The following is a 23,855-nucleotide window of genomic DNA, read 5'->3' on the forward strand; positions in this document are numbered from 1 at the left end:
GAATAAATAGAAGTCTGTGCCTTATGTATAATTGGGAAGATCTAAGTAAATATAAACTCAAGCCAATATTGAGAAAGGCTAAGAAAACATAGACAAAAAATGAGGAGGCAAAGTAAGCCTGTAGAGCTCAAGACATAAAGCAAAAGTAGTTTAAATGGTGTGATGTTCACATGGGAATTAACAGATTGATGGAACAGGATATACTCCAGAAATAGGCCCGAGTGCATAAGAGAATTTAATACATGATGAACAAAGCATTTCAAATGATAAGGAAGAAATAAATTGTTCAAAAAATAGTGTTAAATTAAGTGGCTATCCATTTGAGAAAAAAAAATAGTTTAGTTGGGTGTGATAGTACTTACCTGTAATCTCAGTGCTCTAGTAGGCTGAGGCAGGAGAACTGCAAGTTCAAGCCCAGCCTTGAAAACTTAATAACTTAGTGAGACCCTGTCTCAAAAAATAAAAAGAGCTGAGGAGGTACTTCAGTGCAAAGGCCCTGTGTTCAATCCCCAGTACTGGGGAGAAAAAAATTGATCTCAATGTCCAATCACAAACAGAAAGAAATTACCAACAGACAAAAGATCCAAATATTTAAATAATTCAACAGATAGATGGATAAAGAAAAAGTGGCGTGTACACATACTGGAGTATTACTCTGCCATAAAAAGGATAAACTTGAGTCATTCATCAGAAAATGTTGTACCACGAGGTCATAATATTAATTGAAATAAATTAAACACAAAGCTTAAATATCATGATTTCTCTTTGTGAGAAACTCAAAATATAAACAAAGAGCAAAGTAAAAGATACCTAGTAGGAAGTAGGGAGATCTTTTTCAAAAGGGAAGGTAATCAAGAGATGGAGAGAAGGGAAAGGGAGGAGAGGGAAAGTGGATGAAAAAAGAATCGGATCTCCTATGCACATATGAAAACTCCCCACACTGAGTGCAATCATTACGTACTGCAAAAACATGTGCAGCTATATAAGCCAGCACTCCAGTTCTTGGTGTCTACCTTAGGAAGCCTTCTCACAGTACCAAGAGAGATATGCATAAGGATGTTCACTTGACATACTTGGCCAATAAGGCAAACAGACAAAGGGGCCATGGCCTGATTGGCCCCTGAGACAAGAAGATTAAATAAATGAAACTATCTGCCATGAGACTGCAACAGATTTGGGTTGGGGAACTTCATTAAAAGGAGAAGCTGGGAGGACACACTTCTGAATAAAAGAAGGGGGCTTCAGAATAATGTGTGCTGTGTGAGGCCACTTAAACATATAGAGACAGGCACATACCTATAGACATACGTATGTAACATGCCTATGAGGACATAAGTAGGTATGAGTCATGCCTGGCTTGGAAGACACTTTGTAGCCATGAGTAGTTGCCACTGGGAAGTAATGAAGGAGCCTGGGATTAAAGAATGTGGGCAAAAAGGACTATCTTCATTGTTATTGTTTTGACTTTTACAAAGAGAATATTTTAATGCTTTAAGTAATTAAAAAAACTTTAATAAAAGAACAATACTAATGTGGTTATCTTTGAGAGGCAGCACTTTTTGTGTTCTAATTTTTTCTATTTTCGGAATTTTTTAACAGAAAAGATTATCATAGAAATAACTATCCTTTGTTTGAAACTGTGGTAAAATACACATAAAATAAAATATATCATCTTAACCATTTTAAATATACAGCTGTATAGTGCTAAGTATGTTCACCTTGTGAAAACTCCAGAACTTTTTCATCTTGCAAAATTGAAACTATGGCTGGGTGTGGTGGCGCACGCCTGTAATCCTAGCACTCGGGTGGCTGAGGCAGGAGGATCGCCATGAATTTGAAACCAGCCTGGGCTACATAGTGAGTTCAAGTCTAAACTACATAGTGAGACCCTGTCTCAAAAAAAACAAACAAACAAACAAACAAAGAAACAAAAGCCTGAAACTGTACACAATGAACAACAATTGTCATTAGCCTCTGTTCTGGTCCCTAGCAACGACCATTCTGCTTTCAGTTTCTATGATGCTGATTTCCCAGATGCCTCCATAAGAGAGTGCTGTCTTTTAGGGACTGGCTTATTCCATTCAGCATGCTGTCTTCAATCCTCATCCATTCTGCAGCATGGGTCAGAACGTGCTTGTCTTTCCAGAGAGACTATCAGGGACTGAGAAAAGGGCTAAGGGAAGAGGAGAGAACAAAGGCAGGTGGAAGGCGGGATGAACACAATCAGTGCACAAGGTACCCATACAGGGAAATACCACAGCAAACCATTCATTAGTACAATTAATATGCATTAATAATTATAATAAAAATCTCCTTTTTAAAGCTGAATAATATTCCAATGTACATTTATAACTACGCTTTGTTCATTCGTTAATGGACACAGGTTATTTCCATTCCTTGGCTGTTGTGAATAATGCTGCAATAAATATGAATGTGCAAATCTCTTTCAATTTCATATCTTGCTTTCAATTCTTTTGGTATATGTACCTGGAAGTTATACTTCTAGGTTAAACAGTAATTGATTTTTAGATTTTCAGAAGAACTTCCATATTGTTTCCACAGCAGCTACGTCATTTCCCACTCCTTCCCACAGTGCACAAGGTTCCAATTTCTCCACAACACTTACTATTTCCTACTTCTTTATAGCAACCATCCAAAGGGTCAGATAAACTTTAATTAAAGAGACTGATCTCTGAGGCCTGAGAAGGAAATGGGCTTCTGGAGTGTAGCTCAGGGCCTGGCCACATGTCTGCTGAAACTGAAGACAGTTGACCTTCCTTCCTCGCTCCTCTCTGCAAATTCTCAGGGCAGACCGTGTGCCACCCTGTCCTTAGCCCGTGTTGCGGAGGACATTAAAGTGATATCCTTGCCTACTGCCAACTTCCCTCTGTTTGAGACACTGCTCCCCTTTGCTGCCCAGAACCCCCTCCTGAAGACTGATCCTCACTGTGGCTTCCTTCCCTGCCTGCAGGGTGAGAGCAGGATGAGGGCGTAGCTGTAACCAGACCCCATTGGAGCCTCGAGATGTGCCTGTGGATCAGAACTAATGGCATTAGGCAATCACTCAGGGAATAGAGCTGCAATTACCCTTGGATGCTTTCTCCAGAATGACCACATGCAGAACACCAAGAGGGGAGAGGGTAATGAATCACCAAGTGAATTAACTGGAAGCTGCTCTAATTAGTGTTATAATTTTTCATGAAAACACTAATGAATATGAAATAATGTGGCCATGAAACCACTAGGACAATTAATGCTTGGGAGTAACTTGGGGTCAGGAAAGCATATTGGAAGCTGTTTAAATAGACTGGCATGTTGACAATCCATGGCTTCAAAATCTTATATTAACAAATAAGTTGCCACTTTAGGAAAAGCAACAGCTAGGTGACTGCGTGTTTTGTTTTGTTTTTTTCTCCTCATGTCTTGTTAAGGTTCCTGAATTTGGGAGTAAGGACAAAAGTGGGAACTAAAACAGGAGCCCTTCAGGAAGTCAGTTGCAAATCCAAGTAAATGGATTTGAGCAACACAATAAAGAAGCAGGGCCCAGATACCCTGAAAGCAGAAAAGAGGTTCAACAAGGAACAGTTTCCTTTAGCATGTGCAGCCATACAACCACCTAGATGTCTAAGAAAATAGCTTCCTGATAAGATAGCAGCCCCCAAAACTCATGACCAATATGGAGACAGATTGAGTTCGGTCTTGTTGACTCAGTTGCAGGATGCTTGCTCCACAAGTCTCACACTTACAAAATGAACTTCCCTCCTCCCAGCATGTCTCTAGAGCCACAGTTAGAATGTACTCCGAGCACAGTAGGCTTCTGGGTTCTACCTGGGTTCCTATGAGCTTAGCAAAATGCCCATAACTCATAAGAGTCTTAAAGGGACATTAGAGAATGGGAAAAAAAATTGTCCTGCGGCGTGTTTGAAAAATCTGCAAAGAGCCGATCCAGTGACAAATATAGAGTCTGGTAATCTTGCTAATCATAAATTCTACCCCTGGAAGTGACACACAAATTATGCAGAAGAACAGACACATCCATGTGCAATAGGTGTCATCTTTAGTACCATGGAAATCAGAGGTGAATGTGGCAATGTGGTTGACCTTGATGGAATCTCACTAAATATGTGCAAGAGTGAGATAATGTACCTTATCCTCATTCTATGCCAAAGGGAACTGAAGCTTTCCCTTGCCTGAAATCACAGAGCTAACGTATGGGAGCTGTGACACAAGGAGAACCATCTGACTCCAACACTTAAACTCTCAATGACAATGCCAAGCAGAACTCTTAATGCATAAAAACTGTGGGCAAATTGATGACTCAGCCTAAGTCTCTTATCGGTACACTGAAAAGCTATAAGGGAGAACAATCAATTAATAATAACAACAGCAGCTAAATGAGCAGGAATCCACTACTTTCTAAGGATCCATATATATATATATTCACTTGCTTAAGGCCCACAATAACTTTATGATATACCTACCATTATTTCAGGCACAGAGATAAATCTTTACATTAAGACCGTGAAGATTCTAATGAATTCTAAAATGTACAAAGACTAATTAACAATGCAACAAAAAGCAGTTATTCGCAACTTTAAAAAATATTAAGCAGTTCTTCTGGAATGCCAGTTCTCCCATTACATCTCTATTACCATAATCCCCGGTACCCCCCCCAATCTCTATTACCATAAAGTCTCCTGCCACAGAATTAATTAAAAAAAAAGGTCTGTTTTTCTGTCCTCAGCAGCATGGTAGGTGGAACAGAGAGATAAGATAAGGCCTTGCTCCCATGCTTTACTTAGAAAGATGCACAAGACTGGGACTCACAAGCTCCTCCACTGGGAATACAACTTCTGACAATTTATCCTCTTCGCTTTTAAATCCAAGGCAGACTTCTACTCCCTTGGCTATGCAAATAAGAGTTTTGTATACCTTAAAGGAAGTAGCTGCCCTGAGCTGGACTGTGACCTAGTAAATAGAAGTCCCAGGGCTCCAGATAATTAATCAAAGACTTAAAAATTTTATTCACAATGTACAGCATCTGAAAAAGTCAGCAAGCCAAATTTCAGACCCCAGACCACAAGGATTTTGTGGAATTATGGAGTAAAGAAGCTTAATAACTATGGGCAGCCTGGTATGAGTAACAGGCGACATTTGCCTAGTAACGGTGGCATTTCTTCACATCCAAGGGAAGTGTAAACTCTGGTATTGATTCATAGGATGCTGTTTCATATGTATGCAGAACAAATTCAGCTAAACAAAGTTATCTACCCAATGGAACTCAAAAATATTTCTCAATTTAATTTTAAACAGGCCTTGAAGTGAAGGAAATTTAATTATGTAAGTAATATAGAACACAATGAAATGTCCATCAAAATTGCTTCCAAAGGTTTAAAATGTTTTCCTTTTCAGACAATGTAGTTAGAGCAGCTGAGATATCTATGTTAGTACCATGTCTTGGAAAGCAGGGCTTGGAAATCAATGTGATCACCTCTCTGAATTAAGTATGCACAAATGAGAGCAGCTGAGATCCATATAAATCAGCTCAAGTAGCCCTCTGTGTACCAGACCATTAGGAGACAGGCAGAGAAGGAGGAAGATGCAGATAAACACATTATCTGGGGCATACGCACTAATGGAAGGCATCCCTTAACACCCGCACTGAGAATCAAGACACAACTGTCAAATATTTTTAAACACTGCTTATGATCAAGAAAAAAAAACAAAACATGCCCTGGATATAGAACCTGAGACTTACAACAAAAACTTAGACACTGTTGAAGTCACAAATGATCTTTTTAATATTGCCTCCAAATTGCTTTTGTATTCATTGAAAAATTCTACAAAATGTCCTTGTTGTTTTGCATTTTATCAAAAAAGAATGACTAAGATCTGAATTGGATGTCTTAACTTCTGTAAGCATCTGATTTGGATTTTTGTTCCTCAGATGCTAGTTAATTGTTGCAGTGGAAAAAATTTTTAAAAACTTAAAACGAAAGCTTATTGTATGCCTGTGTGTGTGTGTGTGTGTGTGTGTGTGTGTGTGTGTGTGTTGCTGGGTACTAAACCCAGGGTACTTGGGGCATGCTAGGTAAGTGCTATACTATAGAGATGTAGCCCTAGCCCTGAAAATTTACTTAAAAATACATGTTGAGCTATTTGCAGCCCCCTGGTAGGGCTGGAAGGGTCCTCCCTACACACTGGAGTTAAGTGACTCTTGGGCTTATTTAGCCATGGGCATTTATAAGTGCTGTGTATTGGGCACTGTGCTAGGGGTAAGGGGAGATGGAGAGCAAAGCTTAGGGTTCCTGATTGTTACGACGGCACAGAGAAGCTCAGGCATGTCACAAATCATAACAAGGAGACACAGCTTCTATCCAAATGGGTTTATTACTCACCAATGTGAAATACTTCCACATTTTACTTCTCTTTCTTGCCAAAATTAGTCCTATCTATGAGACCCCTTCATGTTTATATAGCACTAAGGGAATGTCTTCCCAAGAGAACAAATGAGCCAAAATATGTGAAAAGAATTAGAATTAAAAATAAACAAAGCTCCCATTCTTCACCTTTTTCTGTACCCTTCTCTTGCCACATAAACTTGTAGTGTCCTGTTCTTTCTATGGGCTGAGTAATGTGACTTGCTTTTTTTACTAATGGGCTGTACAAACTAAGATACTGCATGAACTGCTTACCTCTGCCAATGATATGAGAAGGATAAGCCTAGGAAAACCTGGTGGTCCTGGAAGACGAGGGGATATGTGGAGCAGGATACCCATAGATACATGATCCAGCCAGCTGAACCACAGATGCACGAGCAGATCTGACTGGGACTGAAATAGATCACCAAAATCCTACAGATGCAGGAGAAATAATGCCCAGAGTTTTGGGGTGACGTTTACACAACATTATTGTTGCAAAAAGATACCAGATGTTCAATAAAATCTGTGCTTTACATTCTTTCTCTTCCTTATCCAAAGCTATCCAAAGCTATCTTGTCTCCTGGGTCAGCACTCTAGCCAAGGGTGGTGATTCTGTGGGGAAATCTGCAAAACAGTTTACATCAGCCTGTTATGTGCGATTGCTTTATACAGATCATCTCTAATAGTTACATGTGTTCTCCAAGGTGCGCACCCCATTTTGTAAGAGAAGAAACTGAGACTCCAAGATTAAGTTAGGGCTAGTCAGTGGCAGAGTTGGAATTAATACCCAAGCCTTTCTAACTCCAATGACAACAGTCATTCATTCTGCCAAGCACCAAGCACCTTGTTCTTTCTTTTAAAATTTGTTTTGGTACCAGGGATCGAACTCAGGAACCTCTGAGCTAAATCCCTGGCCCCACCTTGTTCTTTAAATGCCTCAGTGAAATCAGCTGGGTGGGGGCAAGCCCCCCCCCAGGAGAGGAAGGGAGGGGAGGGGAGGAGAAATGAGTGCTTGTTTTTCCAATTTCTTCCCAGCAGTCTGGGAGAGAGGGATCTAATCATACAGATACTATTCTTAGGACCTACTGAGCCCTGCTGTCTTAGTTCAGGACTCTTCCTCTATCTGAGAAGGAAGCATTCATATCCAGAATGTTTCCAATCCAAGAATACTTGGGTTCCTCAGTTGGCGGGGCTTTTGGTAAGAAAGGCTCACTTTCCAGACTCTGCCTACGGAAACTACTCAGAGTGTCTGTCGGGGCTGGGCAGTGCTGACTCCTCCTGCCCATTCACTCTGTTTGGCAGGTTGGCCTAGGAGGGAGCTGGTCTCAGGAAGAAGAGGAAAAGGCAGTACATGGCCTTTGCTGCCACCATCTCTTGCTATGGCGCCCCGGCCAGGGAAGAAGCTGGCCTCTGAAGCTGATCCAGGGTGGGCATCTAAGGCCCTCCTGAGAGGCCTCAGAACTGTTTCTTCTGCCTAATTCTGCCCTTCTTTGCCTCATGTCAAAGGAAACAATTTGGCTGTGCAAGGCACATAAGTGACGGTCATTTAAGTCACTACTTACCATGCATACCTATTATGCAGCTCAGCAATGCACTCAATTAAAGGAATCAAGAAAAAAAGCCTGGAACATTTTAACTTTAACACTATATTCTATGCATATATGCTTCTGCTTCATAGCTTGTTATTTCTACAGTATGAATGTCAAAGCATAAGAAAACATCAAAGGCAATATATTATTTTCATGCAAGATGTATGGCAAATAACAGCTTCAGTTTCTCCCTAAAATTGAGATAAAATTTAATCTTAATCCCATATGGATACTATATATGTAAAAGAGGATTTATCCACTCAAATCTTTAAAATTCAGGCTAGGGATTTAGCCTAGTGGTTCTGCTGCCTGCCTTGGAAGTGCAAGGTCCTGAGTTCAATCCCTGGTACCAAAAATCTTTAAAATTCAATAGTTTTTTTCCTATTCTTAACTATTTAATTCAGTATTGTGTGGGCACAACTATATTCATCCCCTAAAACATTTTTGAACTACTAAGTCTCAAAGACCTTAAATAATTTTATATTTTTGTTTACTAAAAGATAAGGAAATAAAAAGGGAAGAATCTGAGCTTATAAATACAAAACTAAGACCACTGGATTTTTTTTCTTTTCACATAAATTTAATTACAATCTAAGAATTTGAGCTATATCAAATGGGGACTATTTAAATGCAAATTTCATCTACTGATAATTAAAATGATGGACAAGAAGTAACCAGTCTCTCCAATTTGCTGATCTGATTGCTGGCTCAACTACTCCGAGGCAGGGTGTGTTTTTGGCTGTGTGTGGAGGCAGAACAACCTTTGCTATTAACCGATCCATCATAAGCACTGTTTTTCATATTAAGTTTATGTCTAATTTCAGGTTATCATAGGAATCCATTTTTGATTATGCAAGCCAATATTTCCATCAGGGACAAAATGATTTCTAGAAAAGAACACCTATGTTAAAAAAGAAGCTAGAAAACAATGGCAGATAAAAGCAAACATACACAATTACTCCTAGACTGTCTACAGTGAGGAGTTAATTCACTTGAAGAAAAGGTCTGCTATGGGTTAGGCCTTGGGCTAGCACCTGTGGAAAGGAAAAGGCATGCTATCTTTTCTCTAGAGCTTCTGTCTCTAAGACCTAGAAAGACTTGTAAGGAGAGCTAAGAAGCTATATTATAGAGAAGTCAAGGTGAACCTTTTAGAGATAAATACCCAGGGCTGGGGATTTAATTTAGTGGTGCTGCTGCCTGCCTAGCAAGCACAAGGTCCTGAGTTCTAATCCCCAGTACCAAAAAAACAAAAAAAAAAGAGAGAGAGAGATAAGTACCCAAGTTGCAACCCAAAACCCACTTATTTATTGTCAAGTGCCAACATTGCAACTAAACCTAAAACTGGGGTTTTAGTTTTGAAAAACAACTCATACATTAACATCTTTTGTCTTAAAAACAAACAACTAGGGCTGGGGATTTAGCTCAGTGGTTCCACCACTTGCCTTGCAAGCACAAGGACCCAAGTTCAATCCCTGGTACCAAAAACAAAACAAAACAAAACAAAAGAACAAACAAACAAGTAACGTGTGCCATAGTTTTACTACACTATTACATAGTGTAGGACAGATGACTGCAGCTAGAACTCAAGGAGGGGACAGAAAAGAAAGAGCTAAACTGAGCGTGGTGTCATGTGCCTGTAATCTCAGCACTTGGGAGGCTGAGAAAGGAGGGTCACAGTGAGTTTAAAGCCAGCCTGGCATATACAGTAAGACCCTGTTTAAAAAGAAAACAAAGAGTTAAACACAGCTGTGACAATTTCAGAGCCTGAGGTGGATCCAAAGTAACCAGGTAGGATATAGAGGACCTGGAGAGAGATGGATGAGACCAGATATTCCAGCCAGGAAGGACTGATACATAACATAAGGACATAACAAACAGGACAATATGTAAAGAGTAGCAAGGAAACTGCCTGGCTGGAGTGGGTTACTTTGGGGGACAGAGCCAACAGGTAAAATGAGGCCCCCCCTTTTTTTTTGGTACCAGGGATCAAACTTGGGTCCTTGCACTTGCGAAGCAGGTGGTGGAACCATTCAGCTAACAAATCACCAGCCCACAAGTGGTTTTCTAAATGTCTAGTGGTCAACACTTCATGTCCTTACTTCAGTGAGATAGCCTGAACCTCTGAATAAAACTTTACTATAAAACTCTCTTTAACATCAATCCATGGCTATAATATCTTAGCTTTGGAGGAAAACAATACCAATGAGAACTTGATATTGTGAAATATGAAATACTTATATACAGTGACTTAGTACTGATTATTCTTGTTCAGTCACCATCTACTAACTTGGAAGGGTACAATGGAAAAAACGTATCATACAAAAACAAAATATTTAAAAATTTTATTCAGAAATATTTACTGGCTGTGTCCACTGACCACTGTGGCTGACCTTTGCTCTCCTGGAATTTCATCTGGGGGGGGACTCTGATGCTGAGAAGGCGATCTCTGTCTATTCTCTGTGCACAGGGAAGGATAGCTAATGGAGACTGAAATTTGGGAGACCAGAGAAAACTTCCTAGAGCCAAGACCTGAAGGTGAGTTTGAATTAACTGAGAGAAGAAAAGTGCTCTGGCCAAACCAGAGGTTTAGTGTATTGGAGGGATTAAAGGGAGGACATTTGTGTGGAGCCCAGACAAAATGACTGTGTGGGGTGGGGTAATATGAGGTGAGCACAGTCCAATACATGTAGGGGCAGCATGCTTGGCTCAGAATCTGGACCTTGTCCCAAGAACCATGGAGAGCTAACAATGAGCTTTCGACAAGGGTATATGAAATGGTCAAGTCTGGGTCCACAAAAACCATGCTAACTTAAACATGAGATGAGAGGGCAAGGCTGGAGACAGATTGGTCAGGAGGCTGCTATGCACGGTTAGGGCCCAGTTGGGACATCAGCAAAGAGGGTGGAGAAACACAGGCAGATACTTAAGAAGTATGATCTATATGACTAATATGGTTGAATGATGGGAAAGAAGAAAAGGAAAGAGTCCAAGTTGACGTTCTGACTTTCAAGTTGAAAATCTGTATCCGTAGTAATATATTCATTATTCAAAGGGGAAATAAAAGAAGAGGCTCGTATTTGGCAGTGGTGGTGAGTGGAGCTGGAGGATAAGGAAATGAGTTTACTCTAAGACAGACCATATTTGAGGGTATTCAGGCAAAGATGTCCAGATGCAAGAGGAAATAGGGAACTGCAGCTCTGGAGAGAGATCCCAGGCTGAAAAGAGACCTAGAAGTCCTCTGTGTGGAGGGGAGAACCACATGGAAATAATCTCCCAGGGTGAGTATGATGAGTGAAAAAATGAAACAGTCTAGGGCAAAATCAGGGGCTAGATGGATAGAACTAGATATCAGAAAAGAGACTGAGAAACATGGTATCCTGAGAAGGCACAAGAAGGGCCCAGGACAAGGTAGAGGATTTGCCTTCATCAGGAGGACCTCATTTCTCTTCAGGAGAATGGAAGAGACGATGAGGGGGTCAGGCCTTGGGGATGAATAAAGAATCTACTCTCCCGCCTTGAATATGAAATGATCTGGCCTGAACTCTGGTATACACTAAGAGGCAACTACAACCAAGATTTTTTTTTTCCTATATCTCTTAGGTTGGGGGAATCTATGAAACTGATTTAGAAAAACACAAACTTATTTTATTTCACAAATTTAAATATATTTGGCATCAAAGAAGGCCAAGGAAAGGGCCTGTGAAAATATCTTTTAAAAACCATACTGAGTTCACTAGAAAGGAAATCTATTCAGTACATATCCTTGCAGGGTATATCATGCCTTATTTTACTAAGATGTAATAATGCACATAAAATATTTTTTTTAAAAGGCTATGCTTACTGTCAAATCCATGGTGGGAAAGGTTTTGGTTGTGTAAACAACAATTACCTAGAAATGCATGTCTGCAAATTCAAAGATTATATAGCTCAAAGAAATCATTCTAGTTTTAGCTTACCAAATACATTAAAATCATTTTTAGATCCAGTTCAGATATGTTTGCTCATTTCTAGAGTGAAATTTTAGATATTTAGACACACATATGGAAAAAATTTTTTAAACACTGAGTTTGAATGTTTACCAAGTTTGTTTTCTTTAGGACAGAATATTCCCTCATTTATACAATAGCCACTTGGAATTTAAAGACTGTCAAAGAAAAGAAATCTTATTTATCACATCCTTGACTTTCTTCTAAAGGGACACGCTTGTGTGCTCCTAGGCCCCACCTCACTGAGAGCCACTTTAGCAATAAACTAGACCTGAACTGGATTTCCTTGAAACAAAGCAAAAGTTTTACATTTTAATTAGCTTTGGGAAGTCAAGTGCCATTTCACCAGAAACCAGGGATGGGAGTTGTGCCCAATTGTTGACCAAAAGGACCCACCTGCTTCTTTTCTGTGGAATAAAAACACAAATAAGCAGAGCCACTGACTGAGAAAGGCCAGACTCAAGGGTCAGCACCTAATGTCAGCTCTCACCCTGGTCAGGGCCATCTGACTCCATTGTGTGCCCTGGAGAAAGTGACTGAGTACCACTGGCTCTTTGTAGGGGGGCAGAAGCAGTGGGCGGGGGACTCATCAAGGCGTCTCAAGAATCAAACTCAGTTTTTAGGTTTATATAAGGTAGTGATATTATCCCTCAGACAATACCACTAATTTAATGTGAGAATACTGTTTAATACGGTGAAGATCATGTTTTCAGAAATCAGCATCATTCAGGTGGAAAAACAAAAATACCTAGGTGTGGGGCAACCAGAGAGTAAAGCTCGAAGGGAAATCCTTAAATCTGAAATATGTTGAGAGTGGCAATCGGTGTGGGTAGTAACATGGAAAATCTTTTTTTTTCAATCCTTCACTCCTCTACCCTGCTTCGGAAGGCAAGGTGTTTAAGCATCTTTCACGTTCTCACCCTGAGGCACCTCCTCTCCTTTTATTATCGTTGATCTCACATTGAGAACCCAAGAGCCCCAGGTGTGAGAGGAAAATCTAAACTCGGGCAAGTTTCATCCCAGTAGAGGCCCTCTCCCTGGGTGGAACCTATACCCCAGTACTCCCTAGGCACTGGAGGGCGGGCGCTCCGTGGTGCTGTTCATGGTGCTGAAGCCCTCACCTTTGGCGCAGCGGACTCAACCCACCCACAGATCCCGGCCGCCAGAGCCTCCGGGCACAAGACGACTTGAGGAGAATCTGCAAACAGCTGCTGCCCACAATTTGGCTTCTAGTCTAAGTCAGTACCTCACTTCTTTTCGATTGCAAATGGCTGGTTCACTTTTTCTCTTCCCAGAGGATTTCACAGAGCCCATCATGAGCTTGACTTTTTGGCATACGTTATCTCTTTGGCTAATGCTAATTCACACTTATACCCTCGTCTATGTACAATGCCTTACTTTTGTAGGGCACGTTACATTTGGCAAATCCCTCTCTGGCACTATCAACTGAGCTCTTCGTCCACACATAACCATTCCTCCTCTCTTCCTCATGTATTTCTTGCTTTCTGTGCCTCTCTTCCCTCAAGCACCTCCTAACTAAGCAGGACACTATAAACTCAACGTGAAGGTGGACAAAATACTTCACTTATGAGACAAGTTGACTGGCATCTCCTCAACTATGAATTAGAAGCAGCAGAGGTTAGCTAACCAAAGAACTAGGAGAAAGCTCCATAAGATATTTTTTGCATGGTTGATCTGCAAGGTGGAGAATGGGGACACAGATACTAGGATGGAAGCCAAGGAAAGAGTTCAAATCTCGTTAAGAGGTCAGGATTGATTGCAATTCAACGACTTCCAGCAGGTGGCACTCTAGGTCACGGTGCTCTGGGTGGAAACAGTGATTGCTCCACTCACAATAAACCTCCCTTTCCCAGCAACCACCAGCCATGTTCGGAGGTCTGTCTTCCTTTTGATCCAAGTACTTATCCAGACTATATTTCTGCTAAAAGTACCGAGTGTGCAGTTCTATTTACTGTAATGCACAGTAAGGAAGGAAACATAAATAGAAAAGAGAGGGTCAGTGTAAGGATTTTTTTTTTTTGGTGTGATTGATGTTGCTCAGATCAAAATTGTTTAATCATCAATAACATGATTCAGCAGTTGGGAAATGTAAATACGTTGTGCAACTACTTGCTTTGGTCAAAGCGCTGGAGGGGGCCCATAGGGTTGGGCCAAGCTCCAGGGAGGGCAGTGCCAGCAGAATGCCCCTTACTTCCCATCAGGGTGGGGCCAGCTGTGGCTACAGACTCACTGGACCTACCGACTGATTGGTTGACCTTTGTATTTTGCAGCACACATGCAGTTGGGCTGGGGTTAATGGCGGTTTGCAAGGAGCTCCAATTGAGTAAACAAAAAATGCCTTGCCCTGTTCTAATGGAGCACATTATTCCAAGGCCTAAGCCTCCATCCAGGCCCCTGCAGCTGCTCTGCAGGTCAGTGCTACCAATAAAGCAATTAGCCAATGAGAAAACTCTTCTTCCCTGAGGGGGACGTGAGGGTTTTGTTGCAGTTGCTGGGCTTTGCTTTGGGTTTTTAAACAGGCAGTCCAAGTGGACCTGAAACTCTCATCAGACACCAGGATAAGGACAGAGAAATTGTGTGTTTGCTGAGTGTGATATTTTAAGGGGCTGGTCACTTGTCCAATTCAGCCTGGAGAGTTCACTGCTTCCTGTTCAATTAACCTGAACCATAGATGAACTCTGCCCTTTGAACTCGTTCAGCAGATAAATACATTAGTTCACCTAAGGAATCATTAATATTTTTCAATCACATAAAACAAACATGAATGTCCAAAAACAACTCAAGAGATAGCCAATTAGGAATAGCTCGTGTACCATGTTGAAAAAATACATCATGAATGCTTGTTATTTACAGAGAGAAAAAAAAAAAAAAAAGGAGCCAGAGAAGAAATGAAATAGATTATGCCAACAGTTCTGGGGACAAAGGAGACTTTCATTTTCATATCTTTAAGGAATGCTGGGCAATATTTAGGAACTCCTATTCCATCTATACAGATTTACAAGAAAAACTACCTTATCCTTGGACTAGCTTCGGCTAGTTCCATAAGAATACAGAGCTCTATGACTCCTAAGTGACTTGTGTCCATGCTCATATGCAGAGTGCACATAATTACATTTCTAGAGACAATTCTATGCCTGATTTTCTACAAATGAACCAGCAGCATTACTGCTTTTTAGTGATCCAGCTTATATGAACCAAGTTATAACTGAACAAATTTTACAGTAGAAAATGATGTTCCCCAGTGTTACGTTATGTATATAAATTAATTTTTCTTTATAGAATAAAAATAAAAATCATTAAATGCATCTATTTTTGTCTTTATCCCTGCATGTCATCTTAGAAGAATGAGAAAAACATCCTCAACTGGGTCATTACACATTGCAGCTTAATTTAATTTCACTTCCCACAATTCTGCCTCCTGACCCCCCCCCGCCCCCTTTTCATTTTTGTTTGGTTTGGAGTGTGGGCTTAATGCCCAGCTATCCTAGATGAGAACACTTAAAAGAATATCACAAGCACGAAGGGTAAATCTATTGAACGAGGGTCTTTAACTATGTGGTTTCCTTAAAGGGAAAGGTTGGATCAATAGGATCAATATGAAAGGTTTCCCTGGCCCTGCATAAAAGGGTAAGGGCTTCTCTTTCACTGGTTTAACTTTACTCTCTGACAAATGCAAATCAATGGATCTGTGTTTACAACAGATTCCCTAACAGACTCAACTTGGTCAAAGCCCAGACCTTGCCCTGCGGGGTGGGGAGCCCAAGCTTGTTCCACAGGGGTGCTCTAGGGTAGAGCTTCAAGATCAAAACTTGGGCTGAGTGGAGAGCATGCTGGTAATGGCTACCAAGTGCCATTAAAAGATGAGGCTTGTTCCCCAGCCAGATCCTGCTGCCTGTGACCCCTCCAAAGAGGGTAGCAATCTGGTCCACCAATAATGTTCTTTTGGGGATGCCAATGTAATATAAATATAAAACTCACATTCCAGATCTTGTGAGCAGTCAACCTGCTTCCTGTCAGTATGGAATTTGGAGGCTAGCTGCACAGAAGGAGCTGTAGTGAGGTATCTGCAATTACAGGATGATTATGTGAGCTGTGATAGTGGTCTTTCTACCCCTTCTTAGGTGGTAACTGGCTCTTTTTAGTAATGACAAGACAAACCACTAAAACTGCAGATCTTTTCCCTTTAATTTTCCCTTTCCCTTTAAAAATGTGATGCTTTCCAGAGATTAACATGACTTCGAGTCAATACCAGTTACAGAGAAATTATTTTTCTTCCTGCAGGAGAAAGTATATGTATATTTGATTACACAAGCCAAAGTCCAATGCTGATTAAATTACATTGGAGGTGTGCTTCCAACCCAAACAAAGTCTGCTTTCTACTGAAAGAGTAATGGATCCTCAGATGGTGAGAGAGGCGCCAAGGTGGAATGAAGAGCCTCCCTGCCCTCTGGGACAATTTGCGTGGGACAGTTTTTCATAATAAATGTCCACAGCTTCTAGGACTCCTGCTCTGCACTTGAAACTATCTTTACCCAGTAGCCCAGTCTGTCTCCAGGCCTTGCCCCCCCCGGACTGTGCCAGGCATCAGATGACAACAGAGTTTTCTACCTCCCCACTCCCTACCCCTACAAAGCCCTGTGCACTTTGAACAGTCATTGCCTTGTGAGAGATTTGGAAATCAAAAAGCCTTTCCTGCAGAAGAGGGGAGGCCAAGAGGGGAGTAAAGTGATCAAAATGAAGTATTTGTATGTACAATTGCCCAGGATGAATGTATTTATTATATATCAAAAATATACGCTACTACTAATAAAACCAAAGCAAAAACAGAAAGCCTTCCCCAAAGGCATGGAGATTGATTATGGGGGAAAAACTGGGTGAAGGAGAGTAATGAAGCATCTCCCTTGGGTCAGCCAGCTCTGAGTCCCTACCCAACAACAGAAGTGGTCCCACAGGACTTCTTCATAACGGACTCCCCTGTAAAGAAGCATTATCCTCTGGATGAAGTGACTTTCCTTTGGTCAAGGGGGAAAGGGTTTCTAAAAAGATAAGGGAAAACAGCCCATAGAGTCTTACAGATAAAGTTTAAGGCCCAAATTACGTCTATCTTCACTCTCACCCCAATGGCTATTTATCCAGGGAATTATTTCTATTTATGCCCTCCTTATTTCTCCTTCTTTGGCAAAACTCCAGAAATGAAATCTCTCTGCTTCTCCTTGGGGATATTTCACTCCTCCAGGGATCCTCATACATGAGACCATTTTTCATGAAGACAGTTTCTACCAACTCCAGCCACCAGCCATGGTGTGGGGCCCAGAACTCTCTTCTGAGAAGTCTCCAACTCCATTCCTCTGGACTACATTTAGAAATGTCCCAGAGAAAGGGGGGCACTCTCTCTCACATCAAGGAGTGACCCTAAATTGAAGTCTGGAAAGCTGGACCAGAATCTTGTTGCCTCTGGGCAGACTGAGCTCAAGAAAGAGAAGGGAGGGTTGAGGATTTAGGTCAGTGGCAATGAGCCTGCCTTGTAAGCGCAAGGTCCTGAGTTCAATCTCCAGTTCTGAAAGGAAAAAAGAAAGAAAGAGAGCGGGGAGCAGCTGCTAAGACGTGTCCCTCTCTATATAAGGGGAGAGACAATCCAGGGTAATCCATTTACCAGCTGCCCTACCCCACCACTCATAAGGAATCTTGCTCTGTCTTGGGATTATAAAATGGAGATGGGGGAGAACCTAAGACTCAACTTTCTAAAAGCCCACTCATCCCTTCCACAGCCTAAGAGTCCAAATGGGAGGAGGGAGCCAGTTACCTTACAGCAGAAGGAAATTGTACACCCTCCTTAGTGGCTTATCTGGTCACCTGGCCTACCTCACCATAGCTTTTAGGAGCAGAATAGGGCATTGACTAGCAACCTAGGCAGTGTATGCCTGCTCCCTTATTTAAGAAAAACCACTCTTGAGAAAATGAGAAAGGAGCACCTGCTCACACTCTGCTGCAGCTCAAAGCAAAACAACCCAGGAAGTGTCCCGTATTCCTCTTTTTTTCCTCATTGTTCTTGAAGGAAGGAAGATACTCCTTTCCTTTTAGGATGAAACTTTCTCTTGGAGGAAAAAGTTCATGTTCTCAAGCTGAAGGCTATGTAAATTCCAAAAAACAGAGTAACAGAGTTCCCATTCCCTCTCCTACTACAGTCCCAACTGTTTCAGTCGTTGCATAAAATCCACTCCAGTGTTCCTTCTGGAAGCACAAGTCACTGCCTGCCAGGGAGATGGCTTAAGGGGTGTAGTGGTGACCCACAAAGGTAGAAGGAAGAGCTGAAAAGTTCTTTCTTTTCCAGTTAGTTCAGGTGTCTCAGAGAATAACCCCTCCCCCTTAGGATGGGCCTCCTACCTTCCCTCAGGGCCAGTCAGGAAGGGGTAGGGTGGACTTTTCCTATCATCCTGCCCTAGCTGAGGTAGGAGACAACTCTTCCCAGGTTGGCCCAATTTGCCCAAAATAGAGCTAACTATTCTGAGGGATAAAATCCTGGCTTTTGTTAGTGGGCAGCATTTACTTGCCCAACTACTGATTCCCAGAAAGAAGATTTCAAGTGGGACTTTCAATGCAAGAACCCATAAGGAGAGAGGGGATTGGATGATTTGTCAGGCAGCTTTAAACAAGTCATCTCCAAACTCAGTTGTTCTTGCATATTAAGACTGAACTTTGAAATCATCTGGGCTTTCCAGAAGAGTTCAGAAAAAAGCCAGCTGAGGCCTGTCGAACCAGGTGTGTCCTAGTGAAGAGGACAGGCAAAGACAGGTAAGTGAACTGAAAGCCTTGTGTGCAATGTCTCCGCGGCAGACGCTGTCACCTGAAAGGTCGTCAGGAATAGGAGAGCAGTGTGTGCACCCGAGCTGGGGCAGAGGGCTGGAAGCCCCTTGAGAGGAGAAAACCCTGGTGAGGAAGGAGCTGTCTAGGGCTGTGCTCAGGAGGAGTTGTGGTCAGACCTGAAAACCTGCCCCAGTGGGGAAAGCGGCTGGGCAAAGCGCCGCCTGGGAGCCTGGGCGCTAGCGAGCTTTCTGCTGGGAAGAGCGCAACGACGGACTTACTGGAAATGCGCCGGATCAAGTTCCAGATCAATGAAATCTGGGTCCACACGTTTACGTTATTGTTGCCAGCATTAATGCTCTTTTAATCTTCTAAACATTATCAGCATCGATCTCTCTCCATATACACATTTGTTTGAGAAAGTGACAGAACCACACAGTGGAAAGCCTGGAATAAAAATAAACGCGTGGCCTCCAGAGTGGAGGGTGCCCAGCGTCCTGGGATATTCTCGCCTCAGCTCCCTCCCTCCTTCTTGTCCCTCCTCCACCGACCACTCCCACCCACCCAAAAGGTTGTTAGGAGGGCACTCCCTCTGCACCCAGACTTGACCAAGCAAGGAAGGTAGCGGGCTTTTCAATTATTAATCCGATCAGCCAGCAGGCATATATATCATCTATTCTGTATGGCGTGGGTTGCGTTAGGTCTCTGCAGCCTCAATCCCTGACTAAACAGCAGGGAGAGATGGGCTGGGCCGGATCGTGAAAAGCAAGATGGGTAGCCCACCCTACCCAAGGACGGCTCTGGTGCAGCAGGGGGCAGGCACAAAGCAGCGCCCCTGGCAGAAGCTGCAGCACCCTGCCCAGACTGCTCCACAGTGCCAGGCGGCAGGCGGGATGTTTTGGATTGGTTAAGGGCCTTCAGCTGAAGGTAGCCTGGCCCTGAGAGCTACTTCCTCGAGAAGGCTGGGTGTCTGTCTGCGGCAGAGGTGGGAGGCAGGCTCTGGGCAGGTCACCAGCAAATTAGGCCTCTCAGGAAGTGGACACCTCCGTGGCGAGTGTAGGGAGGCTTCATGAGGCACACTCTTAGGTTCTTGCTTGGCTTCTCTCAGTTCCTCCTTGCTCCCGCTTGTGCTTAGTGCTGAGACCCCTTGGGCTCAAAGGTGGAGTTGTGTGCTTCAATCTGGGGGAATTTGTTCTTGCTGCCTCTGGTCAGGTTAATAAAAACCCATCCCTTGGAGGCTAGCCTCAGGAACCCCAGAAGACCCGATGGACGGCCTTCCAAATAATGGCTGCCATGCATTTGGGGTTCATTTGTCTGACAGCTGGAGTCTGAACTCTGAGTTTCCGAGGTATTCTCCCTCCCCTTTTAAAGTGCCACTGTGGGCTTGGCTAGTCTGAAGCAGTGAGATACAACCTGGAAACACGGTATGACTGCCTCGGTAGTGTGGAAGTATGGTACTTGGCCCATGGGTGGGATTTGCCGGCACTGGCCAAATCAGACTTCTTGACTCCAAGGCCCTTCAATCCTTGCTGCTGGGAACTCTAGCAGGACCCAGAGGGACCCAAAGTGAGAAAAAGGAAAGGAAGTAAAAGGAAAGACAGTTCTGGGTGAAATGGGGGCTGGGCAGTGGGAAGTGTGTGGCCCTGTTTACCCTGGGGTGGGCCCTGGCAGCTGTCGGTAGGGATTCAGATCAATAGCCCTGTCGTGGAGAAGGCCTCCACTTTTCTTCTCCATTTGCTCCTGTCGCTTAGGCTCCTGAGCACACAATACCTACTTACCAGTCAAGTTTCTGCGTGTTTCTGAAGAGACTGATCTACTGACCCCAAACTGAAAAGCCTTCTATGTAATAATAACCACTCAACACACTTGTAGTTGCTGATAAAATGGCCAGATAAAAAGGCTAAAGCTCTTGTCCCTTTTCAACCCAGGGTAATAAAACAGACACACATTTGAATGCTTGAGCAAAGTGGAGTCCTCAGCTGCACTGCCTGCCGCCTCCTGCAGAAAAGCCTGATGTGGGCAATGCATTTGGACGCCTGCCCTGTGGAATCACCTCTAGAACTCTGTGGATGTCACACGCTTCATCACCCCACCAATGCTTGGGGCCACTGTACAAGCTAATAGTAAACAATCACTTTCCACGTTGCTTTTACACTTATATAGGCAGAAGGCACCGTGTCTGCAAAAGCAGTGTCCTTTGCACGACAGGCATGAGGGGGCGGCAGCGCTCTGAGATCGGGTGGAGTAGAATAGCTGCCATTCTGCCTTTAGCTGTACCCCCAAGAGCAGCTGCAAGTTCTTTCTGGCTCCCAGTGGTGCGCAGCAAACCAGCCACTGGTGCTGGAGCTGGCTTAAGAGGGCCTGTGACATTTGGGGGGAATCTAAAACAAAGAGGAGCAATACTACATTGAATTGTCAGCAAGCCTCCCGCTTGAGTCTCCTCGATACTCTGTCCTCAGTTGGCTTTATCTTTGCCAGGAACCAAGAACAAACTTGAGACAATTGTGGGAGAGGAGGACATAGAAGAGAGAGAGAGAGAGAGAGGGAGAGGAGAGGGGGGAGAGAGAGGGGGGAGGGAGAGATTGAGAACAGCAGACTTCTAAAATGACTTAAAGCACTTGGATCCACAGATTTGGGGAAGGTCTTTGGCAGAAAGATGGTCTTCACCTTCTTAAATCACCGTGAGGCAGTTACTAAGTGAAGACTGAAATCCCCCAACAGTGGGCCAAGGAGTAGGCTGTAAGAATGGAAAAGCCCTCTCGCAAAGTTGAAGTGCATATGCTCTCTGTCATATCACGCAGCCCTGTCCGGGTTCAGGGGTGCAGGACAAGCTCCAGTGAGCGGAGCAGGAGTGGAAGCCTGAGCTCTCAGCTCCGGAAGCACTCCGTGCGCTGCGGGTTTGCGACAGAGCGCGTCCAAACATTCGGGCTATGCAAATCAATGCCACTGTGAATTGTTCTCTCCCAGTGCTGCGGATACTGAAACCCATCCCCCAACTCCCGCTAAGGCGAGAGAAGCCGCCTATCCCGGCGTGCAGTACGGTATTGTGTGTCCTCCTCAGTTGGGGGTCTGGACACTTTCCCTTCTGGGTCCGTGGCTCTGTACTAGGGGCAGAGCAGTTGTCAGTCAGGCGCGCGGCGCGGGGTCTTCGCGCATAAAAGTGCGCTACTATATACTGGTCGCAGCTACTGCAGCGTCTTTCGCCTTTGCTCCAGCACCCGCCGCCCGCACGGGAGGTTTCAGTGCTCCTAGAACAATAGAGGGTTGTACCTCGCGGCTCGGCCGCTAGAGGAGGCACAAAGAGCCGAGCCCGCTCCAGAACAATGTAACCCGCGCGTCGACCCGTCCCCTCCCGTGGGCAGCCAGCCCTCCCCGTCACCCGGCTAAGCGCACAATCAACGCCCGCTTAATGCAAAGGCGGAGCTTGCAGCCTACGGCCGAGATGTATTAACTAACCTGCATCTTAATTTCTGAGCTCTTAGCTCTGCCAGACTCCCCGCACACCTCAGCAAATCTCAGACAACACTAGAAGCCCGGCAAGGGCGGCTGGCTCCTGAGGCAGTGTGTTTTCCTCTGTCTCTCCTCCCAAAGCGGTGAATATAAAACTCCCAACCTTCGTCCTTGCATCCTCCCCTTGCTGTAGATACTGACAACGGAGCTGGCCAAAGCTAGCTGTTTTAGTCAAGACAAGTCAGAAAGTCCCTGCCAACATCAAGGCAGATGGACTCTGGGAATGGTGCTGAATCTTGGCCGCTAGTTCCCCAGCCCGACAGGCTACGCCTCCTGCCAACAGCCAAAGAATTTGCCCAATATTGGGAGGGGGGCGCTTTTTCTCTCTCAAGAAGCAAAGCTCCTCAATTGCCTCTTAGAAACTAGTAAGACTAGAAAACTGAAATGTGTTGTCTAAGAGTTCAAGTGCAGAAGATTTAGAGCCATTCCCATTTTTTGATGCGTCCTGGGAAGAGAGGACTCCTAGGCGATAGAGCGACCTCATTCCGTGTCCCACTACTAGGAAAAGTCAGAAATCGAGGGCAAAGGTTGGCACACTGGGAGGAGGGTGAACAAAATCAGGGGATGGCCATAAATGAAAACTCAAGGACTAGAACAGAGGAAAGAAGAAGAGGAAAAGCGAAGAAAAAGAAAGAAAGAAAAGGGAAAAGAGAAGGAAAGGAAATGTAAGAAAAATAAAGACGCATAAAGGGGAAATACCTAGGGGAGAAGAAAGCGGACTGAGAGAAGAGACTGGGAGCACAGACTGTGGGGGGCGGCTACAAGCTCAGGGGAGCCTATTTCCCGCCTGGCTCTTAGCTGCACCCCTGGGCTTACCTGCCAGGCGTAAGGCAGACATGCGCTGGAACTCGGGCTCCTGCAGCCACTTCCACATCCTGCGGAAGGTCTCCCTGCCAGATTTGAGTTTACTCCACGGTTTTGGATTCCGGAGCAGGTCGGAGAGAGTCCCCTGAGACCGGCATAGCACCCTCTGAGCGAAGATCGCCTGTGGGATGCTGTAGCGCTTGAGCTCTGCGGTGATGCGTTGGGCAACCTCTTTGGTGTTGATCTCCTCCAACTGGCCCGACGTGGCTACCTGCGAACCCGACGAGGACGACGGGGGCCGCTCGCGGCTGGGAGCCAGCACTGGCCCGTGGGACTGAGTGTGGCTCGGGTGGTGCAGGCCATTGAGGTGGGACATCATGGCTGCGGGCGGGGTGCCGAGGCCTCGGGACAGGTGCTGCTCACCGCGGGTCAGCATGGCAGTGTGGTGCGCGTCAAAGTTGGGGCTGAGCATTTTGTCGTGGCCCGGTGGACCGTAGTTAGGCAGACTCTGCTGCGCATTGTGGAGGCCGCCTAGCCCGTTGCCCAGCGGCGTAGCAGCCAGTGGGGACAGGCTCTGGCTCATGCCGGGCATCTCCTTGTAGGGGCTGTAAAGGTTGTTCATGGCCGGGAGCCCGCGCTCGTCGCGCATGAGGGTGAAGCTGCCGCTCACGTTGCCCGACAGACGCTGGTGGTGATGGTGGTGGTGGTGGTGCGGGTGGTGG

General features: G+C 44.2%; 1 protein-coding gene across 1 annotated transcript in view; it reads right to left on the reverse strand.

Annotated features, from left to right (window-relative positions):
- Positions 1-23,851, reverse strand: part of Onecut2 (one cut homeobox 2) — a gene marked incomplete at its 5' end in the record, with an annotated part of 43,091 nt that extends 19,240 nt beyond the window's left edge. The window contains one exon of the mRNA XM_010635466.2: positions 23,146-23,851. Coding sequence (XP_010633768.1) covers positions 23,146-23,851 — 706 coding nt within the window. The remainder of the gene's footprint in view (positions 1-23,145) is intronic.
- Between the last annotated feature and the right edge of the window lie 4 nt (positions 23,852-23,855).

The sequence above is a fragment of the Fukomys damarensis genome, unplaced genomic scaffold (genome assembly GCF_012274545.1).
Source record: "Fukomys damarensis isolate Sample0158 unplaced genomic scaffold, DMR_v1.0_HiC HiC_scaffold_30, whole genome shotgun sequence".
NCBI lineage: Eukaryota > Metazoa > Chordata > Mammalia > Rodentia > Bathyergidae > Fukomys > Fukomys damarensis.